Source organism: Bombyx mori, chromosome 22, assembly GCF_030269925.1.
Source record: "Bombyx mori chromosome 22, ASM3026992v2".
NCBI lineage: Eukaryota > Metazoa > Arthropoda > Insecta > Lepidoptera > Bombycidae > Bombyx > Bombyx mori.
This window is the reverse complement of record NC_085128.1, coordinates 750,979-777,669: the sequence shown is the minus strand read 5'-3', so window position 1 is coordinate 777,669 and position 26,691 is coordinate 750,979. Positions and strand designations below refer to the sequence as shown.

General features: G+C 41.3%; 1 protein-coding gene across 1 annotated transcript in view; it reads right to left on the bottom strand.

Moving 5' to 3' along the window:
• Positions 1-12,764: 12,764 nt before the first annotated feature.
• Positions 12,765-26,691, bottom strand: part of NGR-A12 (neuropeptide receptor A12) — an 84,926-nt gene continuing 70,999 nt past the window's right edge. The window contains 4 exon segments of the mRNA NM_001134237.1: positions 12,765-13,377; positions 15,198-15,278; positions 17,186-17,301; positions 19,321-19,489. Of these exon segments, the coding sequence (NP_001127709.1) occupies positions 13,201-13,377; positions 15,198-15,278; positions 17,186-17,301; positions 19,321-19,489 (543 nt within the window). The 3' untranslated portion in view covers positions 12,765-13,200.

Sequence of the window (26,691 nt, the reverse complement as noted above, 5' to 3'; positions counted from 1 at the left end):
AGGTACCACCGCCCTGCCTATTTCTGCCGTGAAGCAGTAATGCGTTTCGGTTTGAAGTGCGGGGCAGCCGTTGTAACTATACTTAGACCTTAGAATTCATACTTCAAGGTGGGTGGCGGCATTTATATTGTAGATGTTTACGGGCTCCAGTAAGCGACGAGCTCATAGCCATATCAGCAATAAATAAATAAGAAAGATATATCTGACGAAAAGCACATCTAGGCAATAAAAAAAAACGCATCATTACTCAAGGCAGCTTTTAAAAAATACCGATTCTGAAAATTATAAGAGTTATTTAATACGCACATCACCGAATTAAGATATTTCGGTTGTTGGATGTATTTTAATGAATTAGAAAAACATAATGCTTTTGCACGACATACATCACGTAGCGTGAGATTATAAGAACACAATTTTCCTTAAGTCATCTCATCCTTGATAACGTTACCTAATATCACTGTTATTACCTCAGAAACACTCATCAGATCCTGTATTTACTTATGATAACAGTATGACAAGCTGTCACGTCATTGTGCTACCGTAATAACCGAGCTTGGCACTTAGAATGATATTCTAGATCTTATAATCTTCTAGATATGATATTCTAGATAAACTAAATAAACAAGTCAATGTGGATTTCCACATATTACGGTCACATAATCTAAATTACTATCACGGTTCAATTTGGTGCTTATTATTTTTGTTGTATTACTTCCGAAATTTCGCACGCTTTACAGTTTTCGTGATCACGGATGACTAAGCTGTTATTTGTCCACATATAAGCTCTTAAGTGTATTATCTATACTCTATGATATAAGTGTTGTGTCAACCACTGCTTAATATATTTTAAAACTGTTAAATGACATTGAAATTACCTCTGACACCTAGACTATAAAAACTTTATTATTTTTTTTGGTTTAATATGTTATTTTGTATAATATTATTTCATATAATACCTAATATTCAATATAATTTTGAAGTCGTCGTGGCCTAAAGGATAAGTCGCCCGATGCAATCGTATCAAGCGATGCAACGGTATCGAATCTCGCGGGCAGGTACCAATTCTAATGAAATTCGTACTTAATAAACGTTCACGATTTAGCATCGTGTAATAAAAATGAAACCCGCAAAATTATAATTTGCGTAATTACTGGTCCACACAGGTAGGTACCACCTTCCTGCTATGAAGCAGTAATGCGTTTCGGTTTGAAGGGTGGGGAAGACTATGTACTGTTAAAACTTAGACTTTAGAACTCTTATCTTAACCTGGGTAGCAGCATTTACGTAGTAGATATCTATGGGTTCCGCTTAAGTCCAGGTGGGCCGTGAGCTCGTCCACCGATCTAAGCAATTAATAAAGAGCCTTGCGTTGTCTTATTTACAAACAAAAAATACCTGGCAAATTCTGAGAAAGTTATATAAAGCTCTTAGACATTCGTGGAAGCAACGACGTGACGAAAGTCAAAGACGAAATTGGAAAGTTGTTTCTCGAATTCAATATAGTTAGGTGAGCACAAATGTCAATATCGAACCTATTTATCAACAACACTGGATAAAACGTTCTGCGTATTTTCCAAAGCTTTTCTCAGTCGCGAGTACTTTGACGATTTAATTTCGTGCTTAATAAATGAACACAAAACTATAATAACACGAAACGTAAAAATAAAAACAGTTTTTCTTTACTTATACATAGTTAACGAGAATTTTATTTCATTCAAATAAATTTTATGATTTTTATTTCGCGTTTATTATTTATTATAATATATATTTTTGTATAGGTATTATATATTAGTTTTGAGTATGTCCACGACTTAGTAGAACCGGAAAAAATATCACACTTAATTTATTTATTCATTTGTCTACATAGAAAAAGTTATAAACAGTAGGAGAAAAAATGATTACAAAAGTACTTCTTTCCTTATTTGAAGAAATTAATAATAACGCAAATTAACAAGCGCTTGTAGAAGAAATTACTAAGAAGTATGTACTCATTAAATATTAGGTCCTTACATATGAAATTGGCGTTTTGTACGGGACTAATATAAAGTTTATCTTTTGTGTAAAATATATCTAATTAATCAAAGTATGTACCGCTGTTATCTAAATATGCACATTTGCTATCTCATAGGTAGTTCATTGATCCCTTTCCTAAAAAAAATCGAGCAAGAATCAATACTCTTTGAAGGCGGTTTGGACTGCCGCATCGGAGTTGAATTTTTTTCCTTATAAGAAGTTGTCCAAATTGCGGAAAAAATGGTAATCTGTTGGAACAAGGTCCTTGGAGTACGGTGAATGTCACAGACATTTCAATTATAGCGCAACTAACTTAGTGGTAGTTTTTATTCAGTGTGTGTGGTCTTGCGTTGTCGTGAAGCAGCAGTGGCCTACAGCGATTCACCAATCTCGGTTGTTTAGCAGCTAGTTCTTCCTTCATGGTTTGCAATTGCTGACTAAAGATATCTGCCCTAATCGTTGGGACAGATTTTAGAAAGCTGTAGTGAACGACAACGGCTAGTTCACAAGAAACTTTTTCTAAGTCAATTTTCGTTTAGGGTAGGATTAGGGTAGGAATTTTCGTTTAGGGTTTGGCTGGGTCTCCAGGATTCAGCCACTACGACGAGCTTTTCTGTAATCGGAAGTGGATACTGGACGATCGAAAGTGGATACTGTACGATAATTCGTACAGTATCCACTTTTCGTCACAAGTAATGATTCGATCTAAAATCCCTTCATTATTGTGTCGGTTGAGCAAAGTAACACAGCAGTCGATGCGTGTTTGCAAGTTCGATTCACTCAATTCATGAGGTACCCTTTTTTTTTTTTTTTTTTTAAATCTTACACCCGACGTCCGATCCCCTCCGAGGTCAGAACCCGGATGAGGTAGGGGGGCTACCGCGGTCAACACTACAACCAGACGGCGCGGCTCACCCCAAGGACGCCCAGCCGACGGAGCCTTCGAGGCGAATCGAAGGCTCTGAAACGTCGGCCGTCTCGGTACGGCAGCCCGTCGGGCCGCCCAGACGGTGCCGCTGGTGTCCCGGAATACCCCGCTGGACCAGAACCAGCCTGCCGGGTCGGGACGCGATACACCGTCGACCGGTCGCTCTATTCACTTTCATGAGGTACCCGTCGTTCAAGTTTTTTTACTTTCCCGATTTGCTTCAAGTGAATTAATACAGTTTTATAACTTACCCCGAAGCCTGCAACTATCTCTGAAGTGCTTTGTGATGGATCCGCTTCCGCAATAGCCTTTAATTCTTTATTTTCCACTTTGGTCTCCGGCCGTCCACGGGATTGGTTCTGAAGGTCGAAATTTCCAGAACGAAAACGTTGAAACCAAAAACTTACCCTGATTTCTTTTGCAATACCAGCGCCGTACACATTGTAGGTATAACGACGAAAGGAAAGATCTCCCACCGAGCGGCTGATATTGCTCGGTAGACCGACGGTCCGAATGTTGTTGTTCGGAATTTGTATATATGCAAGCTTATCTTGAAAATGTCGTAAGCGAGATTCAGGCATCTGTCAAATATCTTGTGTTCTGTGATGACTACCGCCACAACATCATCAATCCTTCGGGTTGTTTCTGTAGTACTGGTGCCACGGATTTTTTCCCTACCTATGCTGATAGCCTTGAGAGGCTATTTCAGCTTCACCCTAACGTTAGTAGGTGAGCTCGCGGGGCTCAACCGGAGAGTTGCTAACACTGACCCTAGCAAGAGCAGTGCTTCGCTGAATCTACCACCGGATCGGAAACGCGACCCACTGAGAAGATCCGGCGAGAAACTCAGTGGGCTGTGTCTATGGGTTAGTTCGCTCGTCGAGCCCTTCGTCGCAAGCGACGGGTTCGACGAGGACGGTGACCGGTGCTTGTGGTGCCTAAAAGCACCGTTAATGGATCAGGAGGATCCGTAATGACGTGCTTTGGGCGACGTCGACGGTTTACCATTCGGTCTACTGGGTCGGGTATGTAATTTCCAGCGGCTACGATGAGAGGGTTCTCATGTCGTGCCGCCTTCTCAAAATGGCGCAGCGATGCCGACTGTAGATACTTACTAAAAGAGTCGAGCTCCAGGTCGTCGTGGAGATCCACATTCCTAAGGAACCAAGGCGCTCCGACGGCTATCCTGCAGAATCGTGATTGAATAACCTGAAGGGATTTCAAGTGGGTGCGGGCTGCGTGAGCGAACACTACGCTTGCATACGTCATGACGGGGCGTATACAAGTTTTGTAGAGAGTTACCTTATTACGGAGGGACAGTTTGCTTCGACTACAAAGCATTGGATAGAGTCGTCCTAGAATAAACGCGGCGCGGTCGCGTACCGTTTTTATATGGGGACGGAATGTCATCCCTCTGTCGAGGGTGACGCCTAGATATTTGACCTTCGAGACCCACGGAATGGGCTGGCCAAAGAGAGTGATGGGACTAACGGCGGAGGTGTTTGCGCGCCTACTACGGAGTGGGATGCTCGAAGTGATGTTCGGAGGGCGACCCCTTTTGAAGAGCACCGCTGCGCTTTTCGTGGGGTTGATGTCTATTCGCCACTTCCGGAACCACTGTCCCATGGTGGCTACTGCGATCTGGAGTCGCCGATGAAGCAGCGACATCTTCCTACACGAGTAGTAGATAGCCGTGTCATCGGCGAAGAGCGCTAGATGGGTCTCCGGAGACCGGGGTATATCATTGATATACAAACTAAATAATAACGGGGAGAGCGCGGAGCCTTGCGGGACTCCGGCGGTCAGTTGACGGGGACGAGAACGAGTTCCCTCTACTCGATATCGAAACGAACGGTTCGACAAGAAGTCTCGTATGATGAGCACGAGTCTGTCTGGCACTCCCATGTTGTACAGTTTATAAATTAAACCGTTGTGCCAGACTTTGTCGAACGCCTTCGCGATGTCGAAGAAGAGGGCGCCGGTCGGGATTTGTTTACGCCTATTTAGTCCTATCAGAATGTGCTCCGTGAGGCGGTGCACTTGTTGTACGCACGAGTGTTTAGAGCGGAATCCGAACTGTTCGTCTATGAGAATTTTGTTCGCGGTAACAAAATCCCAGAGGCGTTTCCTAAGGAGACGTTCGTAAATTTTTCCTATCGTCGAGAAGAGACTAATCGGACGGTAACTAGAAGTTTCGTTTCTCGGTTTGCCCGGCTTATGTATACCGATAACGTCCGCTTCTTTCCACACCGCGGGAAAGATGCAGTGCGTCATAGCGGCATTTAAAATTGTAGCCAACATTGCTATCAGTTGGACTGGCAAAAATTTTAGCGCGCGGTTGTGGATGCCGTCGGAGCCTGGTGCCTTCCTGGGTTGGAGGTTGTGGATCGCGTCTCTAACTTCCTCAGTGGTAATGGGGGGTAACGCGTCCGAGGGGGGCAGGGAAGCTCTGCGCTCGACCTCCCTGTCGACTAACTCGGTGTGTTCGGGGTCCGCGTGTTGAGTGCTGGTGGTGCACTGCTCTTGCAGTGCATCGGCCAGCAGCTCAGCCTTGTCATCGTCATCGAATGCCGGTGGTTGGCCTGAAGGGCGTAAGAGGGGAGGCATAGTAGCGGTAGTTTCGGATTTGAGAGTCCTAGCTAGTCGCCAGTATGCTTGGTGGGAGGGCGCGAGTTGTTCTAAATAACTATGCCAATTATCGTTACGCGCGTCGCTTAAGCGGGAGTGGACTTCGCGTTGTAGACGACGCATCTGAATCCGGTTTGAATGCGTGGGAAGACGATCGTAGGCCCGGATTGCCGCGTTCCTAACTCTTAAGAGATTCCTAAGATCGGGGGACAGTCTGATGCGGTGGAAGCTGTCCTCCACATCGACTTCTTTAGAAGATCTAATGATCGCGGAAGAGATGTGATCGGTAATGATGTTTATGGATTCGACGGTGTCCTCGGGGGATGGATTCGAATCCGGGCCGTAAGGGAGGATTGGCGGAGCGGCGTCGGCTAGGCAAGTGCCCAGCTTATTCCAATCCACCATGGTCCTCGTAACAGTGACTGGGTTGTGAGGGCGACCGAGCTGCATAACGACAGGTCGGTGGTCTGAGTCGAGCTCTGACATTGCTTCGATGGAACGCAAGCGCAGAGTTACGTTCCTAAGCAATGCCAGGTCTATAGTGCTCGGACGGAGCGCGATGTTATACGGATAACATGTTGGAGTTGGGGGACCGACTATTTCAAAGGTGAGGTCGTCTATAAACGCGTCGAGACGCCTACCGTTAACGTTTGTACGATGGCAGTTCCACCTAGTGTGGTGGCAATTCAAATCGCCTGCCAGGATGACAGAGTCTCCCATGCCGAACAGTGACTCGATGTCACTGCTCAGAAGGGGCTTGTCCGGGGGGAGATAAACGGATGCGATGACGATCGGCTGGTGTCCCGTCAGCGAGATGCGGCACACTGACGCCTCGATATGTGAGAGCGAGGGAGTATCGAGAGGGACAACGTGCAGGGCCCGCCTATAGTAAATGGCAGTCCCGCCTTTGGAGGCGGTGAGTCTGTCATTCCTAACCATGACGTAATTCGCGACTTTCGGGTCGCGACGCGAGGGCTTCAGACAGGTTTCCTGCACTAATAGAATATCTACAAGATTATCGCGGAGGAATTCAAAAATTTGATCGCGTTGCCGCGCGAGTCCGTTAGCATTATAGAATGCTAACGTAAGGGAATACGGTTTTTCTCTACCTTTTTGCGCCATTGGTTACCGGTAAAGATTTTATAACGTACGCGACACGGACTCGTAGACGTCCATGTGGTCGAAAGCGGCCGCGAGCCGCTGTTCGGGGGTTACCGACCTACGTATCGCGTCTGCGAACGATCGCAGACGGTCGAAGTTGACCGCGGTGACGAAGTCACGCACGAGCGCGAAGTCGTTGACGGCAGAGGGTTGCGGGGGACGGAACGCGGGCGCGGGGCGAGGTGCGAGCAGGGGCTGGGGCACGGGGCGTGTCACGAGTGGGGGCGGGGGTGCGGTTTCAGTTCCCGCCTTCGTATACGGCAGCGGCTTTTTCCACGCCGAGACCGTGGGAACTGCAGCCGGCACGAAGGCGGGTTTCGGCACTGAAGGTGCCGAAGTCTTTGGGCCGACGGTTCGCGGAGCCGGGTGGGTTGGACGTTTTCGCGGAGCCCTAGGACATCCACGGTAGTTCGCGGGGTGCCCTTGCTTAAGGCATAGGACACAGCTGGGAGGTTCGGTCGCGGTTTCCCTATCTCTAACGCAATCTAACGTAGCGTGATCGCCGAGGCATTTCACGCAGCGGGGGCGCGCGTGGCAATTACGCGCCGAGTGGCCATAGAGTTGGCATCTGTAGCACTGCCCGGGAGTGCCACGCTTATGGGGGGCTTCGATCGAGATCCCGGATAGGCCGCAAATTGTCGTGAGACATGCGATCTTCTTTTTGGCCTCCGGGGTGGGTTCTAACGCCACGAGTATCATATTATAGGGCTGTTTGCCCCGCCCGCTGTGCATCCGGTGCACACTAACTATCGGGAGGGCCTGAGCGGTCAGATCCTCCTTAATGTAGTCTATTTCTAGCTCCTTAGGGACTCCGCGTATTACTACGCGGAGCTCGCGGTCCTCCTGAAGAGCATAGGTGTGGAAACCTATGTTCTCCTTTCGGAGGTATGCTGAGAGGGCCCTATGGTCGCCCGGCGTTGCGACCTTGATCTGAATCCCATGCGCAACGTTACGCGCATGGGTGTAGTTAATTTTATTTGCCTGAAGGGCCTGGGACACGCGATTCCACGCTGTCTTCTCTTGAAGTATCAGCGGGGGCGGGGCAACTACTTTGGGAGCGGGCGCGGGCTTGGGACGCGGCGGTGGGGTTACGCGGCGCGCGGAGTCCGACTCCGGTGTAACTACTACTTTTGGTCGAGAGGCGGACGCGGATTTCGTCTGTTTTGTCGAGGAGCTCCGGGACTCCACGACGCGAGTACGTTTCTTGCCGCGGGTAACCGTTTGGAAACCATCCGAGGTTCCGGGCTGGGGGCTGGACGCGGATTCAAAGTCCATCTCCGATTCGGTATCGGAGCCTGAACTATTTGACACGATCGAGGTCGCGACGGACGAGACGAGCGATGACGCGATCGACGCGGGCGCGGGGGTGGGGGTAGCGTTAGGCGCTTCGTGAGTCACTACGTCGGAACGTGCGCTCGAACTTGACGCGGCGGCGGGGGGCGCGCGGCGTGCCTCCGAGGCACGTTTGAAATACGCGGCGACGGACGCGGGGGGGGAGGGATTGCCACGGGCGGCCCTATACTCTAAGTACTCGGCCCTAATTGACGGGCACCTATCCCGGAGGAACCCGACAATATCCCTAACATCTTCTTGCTCCATTCTTCGGTCTTCTTGCCCGGGGGGGGCGGCCCCGGGACTTTTGTTGAACTCGCCGAAAGGCGAGGCCCCGGATAGGATTTGTAACCCCCCTGTGCTGCAGGACAGCAAGGAGCAGGAGGGGGGAATGCCTATGCCGTGAAAACGGCAATCGGCGGGGAAAAGGAAAGGAACCCGCTCGGGCTGTATAGTGCTACAGCAGGCAGAATCGCGAGCGGGGGTCTAGTCTTGAAAAAGACTGTTGTTTTGGGAAGGGTTAGGAAATCGCTAGCCTGTGAGTGCCACAGGAAGCCTGATCGTAGCGATTGGTTTTGCCTTGAAAAAGGCAGTTGGTAAAGGTGGGTTCGCGGTTACAACACTTTAGCGCACAAAAATGGACTCCGATACGCAGATCGCAAGCAACCAACGGATCGGAACGTCCGCACTACCGAATTGTAAGCACGATGTATTCACGGTCACTACACTGTCGAGCACAACTGTGAGTTCAGAGACGCAGCTCGCAAGCGGGCCACGGATCGGAAAGCACGTCCGCGCACGACCGAGTCGTGAGCGAGAATGCTGGTGCCACGGAAGAACTCGTACTCGTAAATATACCGATATTTCATGTTTTCCATTGTGCGGTAATAAGCGACGCCAAAGAAAAAAAGATGGAGAAAAAACAAATAAATTAGTTTTCAAAACTTAATATTACCAGCTAAATGAATTTATAAATTTAAATTTGGAATTCTTAACTAAAGAGGAGATATTTCAGATCAAAGTGGTCAGTACGAAAAAACGTTAATTTCATATGTAAGAACCTAATATTATATGATAATGAAAGTTATACAAATGTAAACGTGCCAATGAAAACACGTAAAAATAATAAGGCCACTATAATTTTTTTTAATTGACTTTGTAGGCAGACGAGCGTACGGCCCACCTGATGGTAAGTGGTTACCGTCGCCCATGGACTTTAGCAATGCCAGGAGCAGAGCCAAGCCGCTGCCTACAAAATAATATAACACCTACTGAATTAGGTTTAGGAATTAGTACTTAGTTAGGAATTAGTACTTAATTAGGGAGAATATTGTAGAGTTGTCTGCGTTGAAGCGGAATTGCAAACTCGCAAAGCCTAACGAAGCACAGTGAAAAGCGAGAATATAAATTACTTTTCACGTATCACGTAAGTACATATAATGGAAAGAAAGTCTGTGAAATATTTCGAGCACTAGAGTATTTCTGCGAAGGCGAATTGGGATCCACTTGAGGCTTTTGTGAAACTCAGAAACGTAGTAAAATTTTCTGAGATTCGAAATAAAGCGAATACATAAGTTTTTCAATCACTGCTTCGTTGAAGGACTTCTCAATGCCTTCTAAATAGCAGGCATAGACATAATCAACTGTAGTTAAAATCAGCTATTGGGTGAGAGATATTTTTGTATGCTGCGGCAAAAACCCTGGTAGCAGTCTACGTAGCATAATTGAGAGTTTGAGCTTATTTATCAGGATGGGTAGCGTCAATCATGCTGCTCTGGTTCAACGAATTCTAATGACAAAAAGGAACCTAACCTCTACCAATGGTCGATCTAAATAATCAAATTAACATACTGTACTAAATAATTTAGAGGCTAACAAAGATTTAGAGATACTGCAGAATAACCAAAAACACAAAAGTTCGGTTAATGAGGTGCCTAGTCTTTCCAATCTTTCTGTATGAGGATGAGACGTGGACGCTTAGGATGCAAGATCTTCGTAAGATTGACGCACTGGAAATGTGGTTTTGGAGACGTCTCCTCAGGATTCCGTGGACCGCGCACCATACCATTGTTTCGATCCTGAAAGAGCTCAACATCAAAGAGAGATTATCGTCAACAATGCAAATACGAATCCTCAAGTTCTTCGGGCACATCGCTCGTAATGAGGACTCCATTGAGCGGTTGGTGATGCAAGGAAAAGTCGAGGACAAAAGATCTCCCGGACGATCTCCAACACGATGGGCCGACCTCATTAAATCTGTGACTCACTCCAACATAAACGATTACTCTCACTCTCCGAAACATCGTGCCACACGGCGTCGCATCGTGAGAGCATCGGCATCGCAGGATTCAACTGATGCATGACCACGATTTTGTCAAGAGTGTACGACAAGGAAGAAGATTAAAGAATTTATATATTTTTTACCTAAATTTGTCGGCAATTGCGCCACTTATTAGATTAAAAAACGTGGATATACTTTAGAGTAGATAACCAATTTCAACCAACCAATATCAAATATTGGAAATACAACTAACACCTGCATATTATGTTATGCCCAATAAATGTTTGGCTAAATCATATAGACAAACTTCTCCGTAGTGAGATACTACTTTTCCATCACCTTATATGATTTTTTGATTAGTTACGTGACTCCCTAATCCCGGATGAGATGCTGTACAGAATTGAATCTAGAAATTATTTTAATGGATTGTGTGGTTTTAGTGGCAACTCCTACTTGGTCCAATATTGCGTGACCATATGACGTGTATTTTCAGTTTGCTAGGAATTTTTTTTATGACATTTTAAGTTAGATTAGAATTGTGGCTGACTTGGCTTTGCCCCTGACTTTGTTGATTTTCACAAGCAAGGAGACTATAATAATGTATTCCATTATATGTTTCAAGGTAATTTAAAAATGGCTATCCTACCCTTCAAGTCAGTACGCATGATTACTTTCCGGTCATCGTTCTCGTCAAACCTGTTGCTTGCGATGAAGGGCTCGGCGAGCAAATTAACCCACAGATACAGCCCACTGAGTCTCTCGCCGGATCTTCTCAGTGGGTCGCGTTTCCGATTCGGTGGTAGATTCTGCAAACCACTGCTCTTGTTAGGGTTAGTGTTAGTAACGTCGTTAGGATAAGTTGCTCGCTCCGGGCATTTCAATATTGCAATAATTGTTACGTTATAAAACATCTTGTAAAAATGAATATTTAAAAAAATCTAATATTAAAAATAAAGACATGCCCGCTGAGTATTATACCAGTTCTTCTCAGAACGGAGGCTAGTTTTTGTGAATTGGCGGTAGTTCTTTTTGACGTTCAACTAGTTTGTACTTTCATTTATCTTTATATATAAAAATGAATTGCTGTTCGTTAGTCTCGCTAAAACTCGAGAACGGCTGGACCGATTTGGCTAATTTTGGTCTTGAATTATTCGTGGAAGTCCAGGGAAGGCTTAGAAGGTAAAAAAATATAAAAAAGCTCGAAATTATATAAAAACAAACAATTTTGTTTTTCCTTTGATGTGTCCTCTTGATGTGTCTTTTATTTATCGATTGAGGCACTACGAAGTCTGCCGGGTCAGATAGTGTTGAATAAAAAAAATTGATTTGATTTGATTTCAGAAATAATACACATATTTGAAGAGTATAGCCGCTATATCAATTTATAATCAATTTATGGCTCCTGAATCCTTTAGATACTATAACAATAATTATGCCATCTACCTTGAGATCTGAGATCGACGTTCTTATCAAATTATTTAACGGCTGTTCCATCCTCCATCCTTCAAACCAGAACGCGTTACTGTTTCACGACAAAAATAATAACTACCACCCTAGGTATATGATAGATAAGTAATTATTTAGACCCCATAGCAATGCTTAAATACGTCCCTGCTCATAAAATTGTTTACTTAACGCCTCGGAGAGCGTTACGTGTGCTATCTACGTCACATATAACTTAACTGAGAGAGCTGGATGTGACGATTTTCCTCTATATCTGTTATTTCTTAATAATAGCCTTTATTGAATCATTGATAGGTCTCTATCGGTCCTATTAATAATACATGAGTCTACATCGTTCCGAGCCTAACTAGCCGTACGTGACTAGCCGTAATTGGGTCACCATTTATTTCGTTTTAAAGGAAAATTTCAATGCGGTTGTTTAAATTCTAAAATAAAAAAACCCTTATCAACATCAAATTTTTATTGATACGTAACATCACAACATATCACACTCATCACACATATACGAACATATATCTAATTATATATATTTATAATGCTGATAATTTGCTATTAATTATGAAGTAATTGTTCAAAGTAACATGTAAAATAACGCGATAATGTAGACGTTTTAAATTACTTGTCTTGTACCTAACTATCTATGAGGAATCCTTTTACGTAATTTAATAACCAACTTCAAGACATCTACTTGACAATTTGTACACGTATCAAGAATCTTGATAGTTACTGGTGGTAGGACGGCTTGTGAGTCCGCATGGGTAGGTACCACCCTATTTCTGCTGTGAAGCAGTAATGCGTTTCGGTTTGAAGGGCGGGGCAGCCATTGTATTGTTAAAAGTGAGGCCTTAGAACTCATGTCTAAAAGTGGGTGGCGGCATTTACGTCGTAGATGTCTATGGGCTCCGGTAAACACTTAACATCAGGTGAGCCGTAAGCTCGTCCACCCAACGAAGTAATAAAAAAATACTGGCTCTGACACTGACTCGACATCAGTACTAGCTGGCCTATACTTCATAGACGATGTACGGCTATTTCCATCTACCCCCCTTTATTATAACCAAAAATACTTGTTACGCGCACACAGCAATAAAACTAAGTACAATATTCTTATAAATTGCGATAACCATAATACATGTACACCAATTTTTTTTTAAATACCTTTACAACATTAACAATAATTTATATACTTCATACAACTTCTAAAAATCTTGCTAAATAACAACATCAGTATATCCGACAAAAATATGATGGTTAGGAATCCAGCCTTTACTTGGGAACTTTATAATGTGAAGAACAATTAGCATGGAATTGATGAAAATGAGACTAATTAAGAGAGGTCTGTGACGAGCAGTTGTGTTTTTGTTGATTGATATCTTCAATAGTTGGTTCAGTATCAACGTCTGTAATCGATATGGCCATGCCTTTGGAGCATCTCTGCTGAGAGCGCGTGGGCGGGCGCGGTGCGTCGGGAAGAGCGGGTCACGTGGCTCAACTGGGTCGTTTGGGCACGTGTCTCGATCCCGCGTGGGATCTGCGCCGAGTAATGTCCGTTGTAGCGAAGAGTGTTCATCTGTGGACAAAAATCATTTACACTCCCTGCGACGGGCAGACGACCCACATGTTCTTAGATGTCATCTCACCTTTTTTATTTATTGCATATATGGGTGGATGAGCTCACAGCCCACCCGGTGAGCCCATAGACATCTACAACGTAAATGCCGCTATCCACCTTGAGATATGCGTTCTAAGGTCTCAGTATAGTTACAACGGCTGCCCCACCTTTCAAACCGAAACGCGTTACTGCTCCACGGCAGAAATAGGCGGGGAGGTGGTACCTACCCGCGCGGACTCACAAGAGGTCCTACCGCCAGCAATTACGCAAATTATAATTTTGCGGGTTTGATTTTTATTACACGTTGTTATTCCTTCACCGTGGAAGTCAACGTTAATGAAGTAGTTATTCCACACCTCAAATCGAAAAATTCTCTCAAATTTCCTTCTTTTTTTTTTGGCAATTTTGACGCAACTTCACGAAAACTTACAAGTGTAATTTGGTCAAAATGTGAATTTATAACATTAACAACTATGCGAAGAAATCACTTAAACCATAAAGATGATTGACTTATTCAATACCCTACAATTGAACCAGTTGAATGCCATTCCATTAATTTTCCTGATAGAATGAATTATTGGAACGAAGTTCCTTACGGCAGGCTTGGAGGGGATAGAGATTTTGTTGCGCGACCGAACTGAAAAAAATGTGATAGTAAAACCGTAAGAAAAAATCCGTGAAAAAAAGTGCGTGGAATAAAACCGTTAAATGAGACGTGCGCAGGCGCGACAGTCGCATACACAAGCGAGTAGTGTATAATACCTTTCTCTTTCTCCTTCTTTCTTTTCGTTCTCTAATCCCTTCTCTCTCTATTTAGTAATTATTTCTATGTATTTCTATGTAATTTTATGTTGTCAACCAAAAATAAAGAGATATATTTTGTTATTTTAATTGATAATTTGAATTACAATTTTTTTTTTTTTACGTAATTTATTATTTCCTAAAATACTGAATTTCCTAAATACTTTCCCGTACTTAAATAAAAATTAATCAGCAAAATTTAAGAGAAAAACCAAGAAAACCTACATAAAATTTGAGCACCATTTCTTTTTTTGCAAATTGTATCGATTCTACATTAGCCGAAGGAACTTCGTTCCTACCTGGTGTCCCACGACACCACATTTTAGTTTATTTGAGTGATTTTGGGTCAAAAGCTTTGTTAATTTATCTAGACATGTAGATAAATTGCATTAATTAAGCAATATCATATAATGTTTTCGTTTTTATGCGTATTGAACAAGAAGAAGGCAAAAAGTGAATGTTAATTGTACCTAAGGGATTTTTGTGGCATTGCCACCCAAAATATTTCAAGAACCCATTTTCAAAGTAAGTACCTTTTAAGGTTTCTTTGTTGTTTCGTAACCTTTGGATTACTCTTTGTTTTAAATTACAATATGATACTCTATATTTGTGTAGACCTTCTTCATGTGATGATTACAAAGTAAAGTTGCGTCAGAAGGACAGGAAGAATTTGGCCATTTTTAGGATTGGAAGTTACATATATTCACAGTTCATGTCAAGTTGAGCAGCTAATTGAGCTCCTAAATATCACTAAGTAAATTTTAACAACTTAAACTACTACTACGAGTGTAGTTTTATTTGTTTCACTACTCTAATCCACTTTTAAATCTGGAACGCATGACTTCTCCGCGATAGAAAAGATTAAAATTAATTGGATCTATAAAGATTTATATGCATTTCTGAATACACCACGTTACCGCTGACTTCTTTTGAGTACTTTATTAACATTTGTACATAAAATAAAAGTATTCACATACCTGTAGATAGCACCGTTTATGCGGCTCGTGGTATAATTCATAATCACTTGAAGATCCCTCCGGTTTCTGATTACATCGCCACTAGAATAATAAAAAACCAAATATGTATATTCAAAATTTCATTTTTTTTTACCTATGCCTTGAAAGGCTATTTCAGCTTCTACTTGACGTGTAGGTGAGCTCACGGGGCTCAAGCCGGGAGTGTTGCTAACACTTGCCCTAGCAAGAGCAGTGCTTCGTAGAATCTACCACCGGATCGAAAACGCGACCCACTGAGAAAATCCGGTGAGAAACTCAGTGGGCTTTGCATATATGCAAAATTATATTCGGATATTATGTGGTCCATTTTACAAAGGCACCGTCATATAATTTAAGTTATTTAATGTAATAAAACTGAGGGTAGAACTTTCATTTACTCGGCAAAAGCAATTCATCAAGTAATTAATATAAGCCGGCCGAAATTAAAAGTGAAATAATTGATTACTTGTTTGTTAGTTCATGTGTAGGCTTTACTTTGTTTACCCGGCTTAACCTGTTAATAAATGTATCAGATAATTAAAAGTTAGCTTGTAAACAATAAGTGGGACGAAATAGTGAGCTATATTATGTTCATGTGAAAATTAATGTCTTTAATTATTTTATCAATGGAAGACCGATGAAAGATAGATCAATAATCATTATATAAAAACCAGTTTTTGCAGACTTCAAACAATAGCATGAAGATAAGATCGTTTTACCCGTAGCTTTTTTTTTTTATTGCTTAGATGTGTGGACGAGCTCACAGCCCACCTGATGTTAAGTGGTTACTGAAGCCTATAGATATCTACAACGTAAATGCGCCACCCACCTTGAGGTATAAGTTGCGTAATATTTTTATTTTTATTCGAAGAATTACAAGTTTAAATTTTAATATATGTGTTTTTGTTTTCCACCGATAAAGCCATTAACGACGCTATTAAGATTCAGGATAAATAAACATTTTTATGCCCAAAACACGTCATCTCGGATCCTCCCGATCCACTAACGGTGCTTTTAGGTACTTCAAGCACCGGTCACCGTTCTCGTCGAACCCGTCGCTTGCGACGAAGGGCTCGACGAGTAAATTAACTCTCAGACACAGCCCACTGAGTTTCTCGCCGGATCTTCTCAGTGGGTCGCGTTTCCGATCCGGTGGTAGATTCTGCGAAGCACGACTCTTGCTAGGGTTCGTGTTAGCAACATCGTCAGGTTTGAGCCCCGTGAGCTCACCTACTAAAGTTAGGGTTACGCTGAAATAGCCGCTAGGGCTATCAGCTTAGGTAGGAAGAAAAAAAAAAAAAAAAAAAAAATTCGGGATTTTTTTATAAACATTATTTTTATTTCCTTAAAACATCTTCAACTAAATCATTTTTTTATTGCCTTTGTAGGCAGACGAGCATACGGCGCACCTGATGGTAAGTGGTCACCGTCGCTCATGGACGTCAGCAATGCCAGGGGCAGAGCCAAGCCTCTGCCTACCAGAAGAAGACAGAAGAAAACAGATTAAATGCATACAACCGTACCGCATATTAGGACAGGCTTGAACGAGTGCAACCATGAGTATCCGTGAGCATTTTTAACGTTCAGTGATCTGTAAGATTATCTTAGCAACAAAACCAAACGTGTATTTGATTTGAAGCACGTTTACGATATAATATGGCCGTTTATTATTTTCATAAACGATTTTCGTCTTTTCAAAGATTTCACAGCTTATACGAGATTTTATTGGTAAAATAAAGTCACATTAGTTTTATTCAAGTTACCAAGCAAGCAAATATCAATCAAGTACTAAATTCGATTGGGTGTTTGAGGCCATAAAAATGAATTTATAACAATTGATTAACAGAAAAAAACATGTTGTATTGGTAACGAATGGTCACTAAATACAACAATAGCTTAATAGGAAGGGCGAGATTAAACCGTAAAACAGTTGGGTTATGGTCGCAACTCGCGAAACCGAAGAAATTTACCGTAAACTTGGCCTGCTGACACAACGGTCTCCCGCACAGCAACTTCTTAACCGATCTCTGGAATTTCCTCGTCATGAAACAATACACGATGGGGTTTATGGCTGAATTCGCGTGACCTGTGGAAAATAAGATATACTATATTGTTTTTTTTTTTATGTTTGAAAGATTACTGGTGGCCTTGAGGCCTTTCCAGTTTCGGAGGAAGGACGCTAAGCAAGAAATGTGCGTACTGCTTATAGTAGTCGCACGCTTAATAATAGACTGACTAATTACGATTTATGACAGACAGACAACTGTTACTGGTGGTAGGACCTCTTGTGAGTCCGCAGGGGTAGGTACCACCACCCTGCCTATTTCATTCATGAAGCGTTTCGGTTTGAAGGGTGGGGCAGCCGTTGTAACTATACTGAGACCTTAGAACTCATATCTCAAGATGGGTGGCGCATTTACGTTGTAAATGTCTTCGGTAACCAATCAACACCAGGTGGGCTTTGAGTGGGCCACCCATTTATGCAATAAAAAAAAAAGCTCGTGGTATAAAAATATATATAAAATATATAAAATATAGTAACCATTTGGTAATTGAGTTCGTCTACTGTAAAATCTCAGACAAGGTTTATTAAAATTATCTATTCGACAATGAAGCTTATTAGGCCACTTGTTCATTAGGTCTGTTTAGTACAAAAGCGGGCATATTACACGTAAAAGATAAAAAACGAAAAGATAAAGTGAAATTTTTAATAAAATACAGACGTAAAGCAAAAAGTATCATTAACTGTATAACAATATAATATGATTTTAGTAATACCTGTTTATTACAAACTTTTTGCATATCTCTGAGATAATATTTTAAAGCTCATAAAATTATAAATAAGCAATAAATGAAAATAATCAAAATTACATTTTAGCATCAATAATTACTTAGGTAATTAACGATACACCACACACGACTTCTATCTATCTATCTATCAGCCCATGGACGTCCACTGCTGGACATAGGCCTCCCCCAAGCCTCGCCACAAAGACCGGTCCTGCGCTGCCTGCATCCAGCGGATCCCCGCGAACCTTAATAGGTCGTCGGCCCACCTTGTGGGAGGCCTACCCACGCTACGTCTCCCAGTACGCGGTCGCCACTCAAGAACCTTCTGGCCCCACCACACACGACTTATCACTTTGATATTAGTATTCATTTGGCTAATTTCAATAAGATAAAAATAATTAAATCAAACTAGTTGTAAACGAAAAAAGGTTCTTGCATTTTAAATGTCCGGATAAATATTAAAACTCTCGAAAAGTAAAGTTAAAATTAACAGGACTCAATAACTGATTCACACCAGTATAAAAATGGCAACAATCGTCATACAATCAGTCAATTTCGCGAGTTCGATATGACTTTTATTCAACGGTGTATGAACAAATAGCATACATATCAGAGAGAACGTACACCAAAAACAACCTTAAATGGCTATAAATACAGAATCCTTGATTGCTAACTCATGTGGAAATATGTCATTGTCACTTTCTAAATACTGCGAGAATGGAAACGGGGAGAATAACAAAAAGTTTGTTCATTTCGTGAATATTGTCTTCCATGTCACTTTACCGTGGTCATTTCACGCGTCGTTCGTCCTTATTAGGTCAATCACAAATTTTAAACGTCCTAAAAGAGTACTACATGTGTTCCAGTCTGCTGGTTGGGGAGGACATTATTCGCAATATTAGTTTATGAACACGACTGGACCAAGGGTCTGAACATTCTCGTATAATACGGAGATAAACCTTATTATTCTCGTAGTTTTAGATTTTTGATATTCTAAAATAAAAACCATAATAGAAATCTGCAGAATATAATATTATTTAATATTATAACATAAATACACTTGTTTGGTTTTAAACTATTATTTAATCCTTAACTGTGGGCTTAATCCATTTAAACATTTGTGCATTTAAGAGCTCACCGTATCAATCTACTCGGAAATGTAATTGCTATGAATGCAGAACACAAAAACAAATAATCTATTTTCAAATAATAATAAAAAAACAATATTTTTCCATCACCTATTTTTACTGCGCAAGCTTTTACTGCACATCTAACACCAAGCTCAAGAATTTAATCTAGTGAAAGCTATACTCACCCAAGAATAAAGCATACGGTAAATAAGCGCTTAAGTCTTTCGCGTTGACAACACTGACGTCTAGGAGAAGCTGCATGATGTTATACGGCATCCAACAGAGAGCGAATAGAACCGCTAGGAGAAGAAGAATCCAAGCGACACGCTTCCTCTCCTTCATCAGCCGTAGACCCTGTGACATAATTTGGCTTTAAGAATCGAATTGAAAATAAGTTTCGAACTTGGGATTTTTGGGTGCGAGAAATACCAGCGGATAACACATACAGCGGTACCAGAATAGTTCATGTGTGAAATAAATAAGGCATTCTTCTGTTTATACAAGGAGTCTAAAATTTTCATAAATATGTGTGTGTGTGTGTGTGTTTTCAAATGAGTTACCGTTGCCTATGGACTTCAGCAAGGTCAGAGATAGATCCAAGCCGCTGCCTACCGTTAAGTACTTTCCACAAGCCTCGTTTGAAGTAGGACATGTCATAGCACGTGTTCATCCGAAATTAGTGATAAAAAATGGTTGATGACATTAAATTCATAAGGAGCTTAATAAGCAAAAAATCATTCATAAATCTAACAATAGCTCTAGTTATTGGTGATCCCAACACAAGTCCAGGTTCGATGCTCTATCGGTGTTTTCTTAAATATTATTGGCATCTGAGGTCTAAAGTACCTACATTCGGTTTTGTTTTGGATATGGTGTATATGGTATGCAGATATGTTGAGGCCATTACATTTGGAACAATAAAGATAAATGAATAAATAATAAACTCGAAATGTTATTGCAGAAAATAATTTGTAAGCGATTGTCATGACTACTGGATTTTTTACCATGTGAATTAGAAGCCTAACCATATTTTAAGGAACCGATGTTTTACAGGGGAAACAAGTGCCGCAATTTATCTTTCTTACTAACTTATCCAGTAATTCTAAATATGAAATGAACTTTTTTTATTGCCCTTGTAAGCAGACGAGTTACGGCCCACCTGATGGTGAGTGGTTACCGTCGCCCATGGACTTCAGCAATGCTAGGGGCAGAGTCAAGCCACTACCTACCTTTTTTTTATGATTGAAGGATTACTGGTGGCCCGGAAGGCCTTTCCAGTTTCACCAGGACAAGTGGGCGAGCAAAGGCTCAGCCAGGAGGGGTGGGATTTGCTTAACTGCTACCCGAGCGCCTCCGAAGGAGACCTAACAGCTCAAGAGCAGCTGCTTCGCGAAGGAATCTACTACCGGATCGGAATCGCGACCCGCTGAGAAGATCCGGCTAGAAACTCAGCGAGCTGATTCATGGGTTAGGTTGCACCGCGAACTCTTTGTCGAGTTCGACGAGTACGGTTACCGGGGTCCCTAAGCCTGCTCATAGTGTTAGAGCTGAAGGCGTCTAGTGCAAAGGTTATTGGATCTGATGGATCCGTAAGGACGTGAGCCACTACCTACCTATATGAAATCCTCTGATATGGCAAACTTTAAAATATGTTTTATCGTCTGTTAACAAAATAGGAACGTTCTGAAAATCCACCGACGTCTTTGAAAATAACTTTTGCTTTTAATGTCAGCCGCTGTGTGGTAACGTGGTGCTATTGAGGCAAACAGAGCCCTAATATCATTTATGTTACGTATGCTTAGAGTTATTTAACTTAACAATTCCCGCAACCAGTTGTGCCTTGTAAATTCAGTGGTATTTTAAGAATATTGAGACTCATTCATTCAAACAATATTCACCTTTATTTATAACTGTATAATTATTTTACAAACGCTGTCGTTGCGCTCTGTCCCGTCTGCGACAAAGCTTAGAACAACCGACACCATTATTTTTGAAATATTATTCAGAGTTGCAATTTTATGAAACATAAATTACATCGTCTCAATTTTTTTCGTCTGTGTGTTGCATGTCGCGTGACGGTCGGCCGCGGAGTAAAGATAAAGTAAAAGGCGCTCGTCAGAGCAGCCAAGGCCAATATGGCGGCACCTATAATTCGCAGCAGCTGACCGTGTAGTGTATAGACCATTAGGTACTCATTTGTGCCAGTGCTCCACGCTATTTTGTTTGTTTTTGTCAGAGTTAAATGTCTATAATGTGAAAAAAAGTTTCACTTTTACCGTGGTTTCATAAAACCACACAATCCTTTTTTTGTAGAGGAAAAAAACTCTAAGAAAGACATTAAATTTAATATTCATTAGTTAAATTGTATATTTGTGTTTTTTTCTGCCGAACCGTTTCCCACACGTGTAATTTGCCTGTAATAACAGTATCCTAGATAAATAGCGTCGGGTCAAAGGTTCTCGCCCACGTGGAAGGGAAGAAAAGAAATGCCAAACGAGATCGCTAAATCTGTCAAAAGGAATGAATATTATTAGGGAGAATTGCTAACGATTTCATGTTGTTGTTCTGTATTTATGCTATTATTGTATCAGTAACAAGTGTCGACTTCTAACGGAACTCAACAATCACTAAGATGTTCGTGGATAGACTTCACAACGTGAATTCCGTCACATACTTTGAGACATGAATTCGAAGTTTCACACTCTTGAAGCCAGAACGAGTTACTGCTGCTATTTCTTCAGGAACACGTTTCACATAAAAGGAAAAAAATATCGATGATATTTTAACAATAATGAAAAATTATTGGGGAACTTCAAACATTTTTAGGAGAAAAACCAAACATTTCATGTGGGACCCCAAAAATAGGATTGCAGTGATCCCTTTGTACAAAGTGGATGGTCATATTCCAGACACTTCAAAAGATTGGTATCACAGCCGTATATTCGTATATGGAATTATCAACAGATACAACAACACTTTGTCTGTCGAAGACCAGTAAATATCAGGGTGGCCGCGTTCTGTTAGAACTACAAAGGCTGTTAATCCTACTAAAGCCAGATTTCGTCGAAACCCCATTAGGAAGCAAAAAATCTTATCGCTAGAATTGAATATTCCCGTTAGGACTCTATCGCGTATTATTATACAAGACCTGAAACTCGGTGCTTATCGTCGATATACAGGACATGCCCTAAATCAAACTTTACAATTAAAGAGAGTGAATCGATCTAAACGCTTTCTGCCGCGATACACAGGTGAAAGGCCTAAAAATAACCTCTTGACCGATAAAAAAAAAAAAAACACAATTGAAGAACACTACAATAAGCGAAATGATAAAGTGTACGCTCACAGTTCTAAAGAAGCTGCTCAAGTGGTCGAAAAAGTATAACGTGATCATCATCCTGTGTCAGCGATGGTTTGATAGGGCGTCACAAAACTACTTTTGTGAAAACTGAGTGAAAACTTCCGGCAAAGTGTATCAAGATACAGTCTTGGTCCATGTTGTGAAACCTCTCAGCAATACGTTTTTTAAAAACATACCGTGGACTTTCCAGCAGGACCCTGCACCTGGTCACAAGGTACGAACTACCCTAGCCTGCCTTGAAATCAACGTTCCGGATTGTATAAAGCTGAAGACTATAGTAATTATAGTAATATTACAATACTTCATTTAAAAGATGCATTTTCATTTGTAACAGAGCTTATGGCCGGACTAGATAATGTGACAGTTTATCAACAACGTAATGTGACGACGGTACCGAGGTAACTCATCAATTCTGTTGCAATCAGAAACGGGAATCAGATTAACGAATAGCCATAGGAGTTTTCTTGTGGTTCAAATACAGCACCTCGCCAATCGCCCTAAAGATAGTGATGTCCAAGAGCATGTGGTGGTTACCCAAACAAATAAAAGATATATTGAAATAAGTAGTGTTCACATATAATATGTAGTACAAAATAAGATAATCTATATGACAAATAAAAATATACTAAACCAATAAAAATATAAATTTATAATAACTAGTGGTCCCCGCAGTAGTCGAAATTCGACTATAATTAATTGAAATTATTAGTTTGAACATTCTTATTGGTTCTATTGTCAAACACTACTATATTTCTATAATCACAGATTTCGCCAAGACTGCACCATAGATTATACACTTAATATTTGAGAGACTACACTATAGACAAATAGTATTAAAGATAAACAATATTAATCTATTCTCAATTTGACCACAGACTTTAAAGAATAACAAAAGTTTTACAATTGACAACTTACAAAGAGTATATTTATACGTATGTGTTGTGTCAAATACACGCTGGTGTCTGTAATGTTTTCTTTATTGAATTAATGTATTTTTAATGCATAATTTTTTTTAAATATTAGCATTGTGCACTTCTTCTCTATTTTCTCTATAAGTGTGGGAAATTTCATGCTCCTCGGTCTGGGCACTTTTCGTAAAAAGGGATACAAAGTTTTTGCTTCACGTATTAAAATATAGATAATAATATGTTGTACGTATAAAGTAAGGTAAATCTATAAATCAGATGAATTTACTAGTAGATAGATAGTGATGGATTTCATCATCCAACTTATATCTTCAGAGGCAAAATTTTAATAAATTACCAAGTCTCACAATAATTGAATAGTAATCAAGATCACGTTTAAAAATAACTAGATTATGATTTTATTAAAAGGTTTCAACAGCCACGTCACAAGTCAAAAAGAATACTGGTAAATTTTGACAGTAATGATGTATAATAAATACAAAATTATGTTTGTTGTTTATGCTAAAAAAATAAGTCTCTCAAGAGAATTTAGCTACGGGGTAATTAAATTCTGTAATATTAATGAGAACCGACTCGATAATGAGATATTATTGATGAAAGTAATAATTAAAAGCTGTGTTGAAGCAATCGTGACTTAAGAATGATATTGGTCGTCGTAGTCATAATATATTTTGGATCGTTTTTGGGGTTTCATCTTTCAACAACTAATAGTGGCCTGAACTATAGACGCCCGGTGTACCCTTATCTAGCGAAGCCATTATGCCGGCACTGGAAGCCCTCAGTGTCGTGGTGTGCAACCTCTTTGACAAGACATACGACTTACAATTACTAGATATAGACTATCAGAGAGACTTGACAGGTGTGCCTCGAAAAGAAACAAAAGAAAAAAACGAACACGATCCTTCACTCGCAGTGGTCATTTTTCAATGCCTGAAAAGGCATATATGAAATAGACAACAAAGAACGAACCGATTGTTCGCTCAGGTATAACAGGTACCACTTTTTAAGGTTTTTTTCTCCCTTGTAGTCTAACGAGTATACGACCCCTGATGGTGAGTAGCTACTGAAGCCCATAGACCTTGAATGTCAGGCGCACTGCCAAGTCGCTGCTTATTATTGAGTGCTCTCCACAAACCTCATTTGAAGATTGACATGTCATAGCGCCCAGGAAATACTGTGAAGGGAAGTTCATTCCAAAACCACATGGTACGTGGCAGAAAAGATCTATGGAAACGTACTGTGGGATAAGCTCTGTTCTGGTGGCGGGCGGTGTGATGATAACGAGAAGATGGGATCTCAAACAGTCCTTCAGAGCTCACGCCAGCACCATAAGTAGTCCGACAAATACGCAGCTGACACTTGTTCATGAACGTCATGCACAGTAATAAATAACAAAGCTGTTTTCGATCAGGACTTTCCGATCCTTCTAACGATATTTACGAGTATCTTACTTAAATATATTTGATATTGGAAACCTCGGTGTGATTTTCATTATCTCATTTCGGTGTGGACTGAAACTTGAGTTGGTACGAAATGTTACCGGCACTCCATAACTTCTTGGCTATTGACCGACAAAATAATTATAGCTATATTTTATATTATTATTCTCATCTGCTGACCAGATTTAAATAAGTAGTATCTCACAATTCTATTGTACTAGATGTGTTGCAGTAAAACATTAACTTTATTGATCTAGATACTAGTGATCGGAATTCGATAGATCAAAAACGGTTGACACACAGGGGAGAAAAGGACACTTAGCTATTTCTTCCTTGTTTTTTTATTATTACACTAGCACGAAATAACACGCGAAACGTAACCATTGTAATAAGAACAGAGGCCTCATTCCCATTTCCAAGAGTGATCTTCAAAAAGATTCGTAAACAAGTGAAAAAGAGCACAGTGTTTATAAACAAACAAAACTGTGAGATCAAAGGTTTGAACAGCTGCTTTTGAACATTGGACATAAAAACAGTCACATATACACACATCGCGAAGGTAAGATAATGACTGTTATATGTGCGTAAAAATTGGGCGGTGATGGAAGGCCGGCTATCCTCGACCCACGCTGGTTCTGGCCCAGCGGGGTATTCCGTAGGGTAACCTACTCTAACCGGCGCCATCTAGGCGGGTTTCGGACAGTCTGCCGACCGAGAGGGCTGGTGGTCGTGGCGCCGACGACCGCCAGTCCGGCGTCCCGAGGGAGAGGGTGATAGCAGAAATGTGCTCTGCACTAAACGCTTCACTTTCCCCCCTTTGCCTGTCTCATGCGAGGTTTGGACGTTGGTTGTTGAGCGACAGGAGGTTTTAGTCAGTTCGACTCTGACATGCCCCGCCCTCCATCCCCAGTGGAGGGCGGAAGTCCGGCGATTTCCTCCTGACCAAAAAAAATATAAAAATAAGATCTAGGCCGAATGATCTTCGATTAACTATCTTTCCGGTTAATTATTAGGAGATTTATGAACGTATGCTATCAATCCTCTATCCGTCTTTGTAGTTTTTATTTCTAATCTAAACTAATATAACTAGTCAGGTCATAAGTATTGTCACACAGTAAAAACTTTTCTTTTAGAATGCTGGCCACAAAAAAGTTTATTGAATTCGAATTTCGAATTGTTCATGAAAATAAAAATGTATACTTTTAGAATTTTACTCATTTTTAAATATGGAGTGGACGCTTAAAGAAGACCGTGTTGCAGTTATTGCGTTGCATCGTTGCGCTTACGCGCCAATGCAAATTTTTAACATACTGAAAAATTTGAATATAACCAAAAGATTCGTTTATCGTACCATCAAACGATACAATAAAGACTCTAGTGTAGATGACAGGTCAAGAAGTGGTCGCCCTCGGTCTGTTAGGACTCCAGCAGTGATAAAAGCTGTGAAGGCGCGAATTCAAAGAAATCCCAAACGTAAGCAGAAACTATTGGCCCTTCAGATGGGGTTAAGCAGAACCACGGTGAAAAGGGTGATAAATGAAGACTTAGGGCTTCGGGCATATCAAAGAAAAACAGGACATCGTTTGAATGCTCGTCTAATGGACCTGAGACTGAAGAGATGCCGCGCTTTGTTGAAGCGGTACGCGGGAAAAAAATATCGAGAAATTCTTTTTTCGGATGAAAAATTTTTTACCGTAGAAGAGAGCTACAACAAACAAAATGATAAGGTGTACGCACACAGTAGTGAAGAAGCGAGCAACCGTATTCCGCGTGTCCAAAGAGGTCATTTTCCATCCTCGCTCATGGTATGGTTGGGAGTTTCTTATTGGG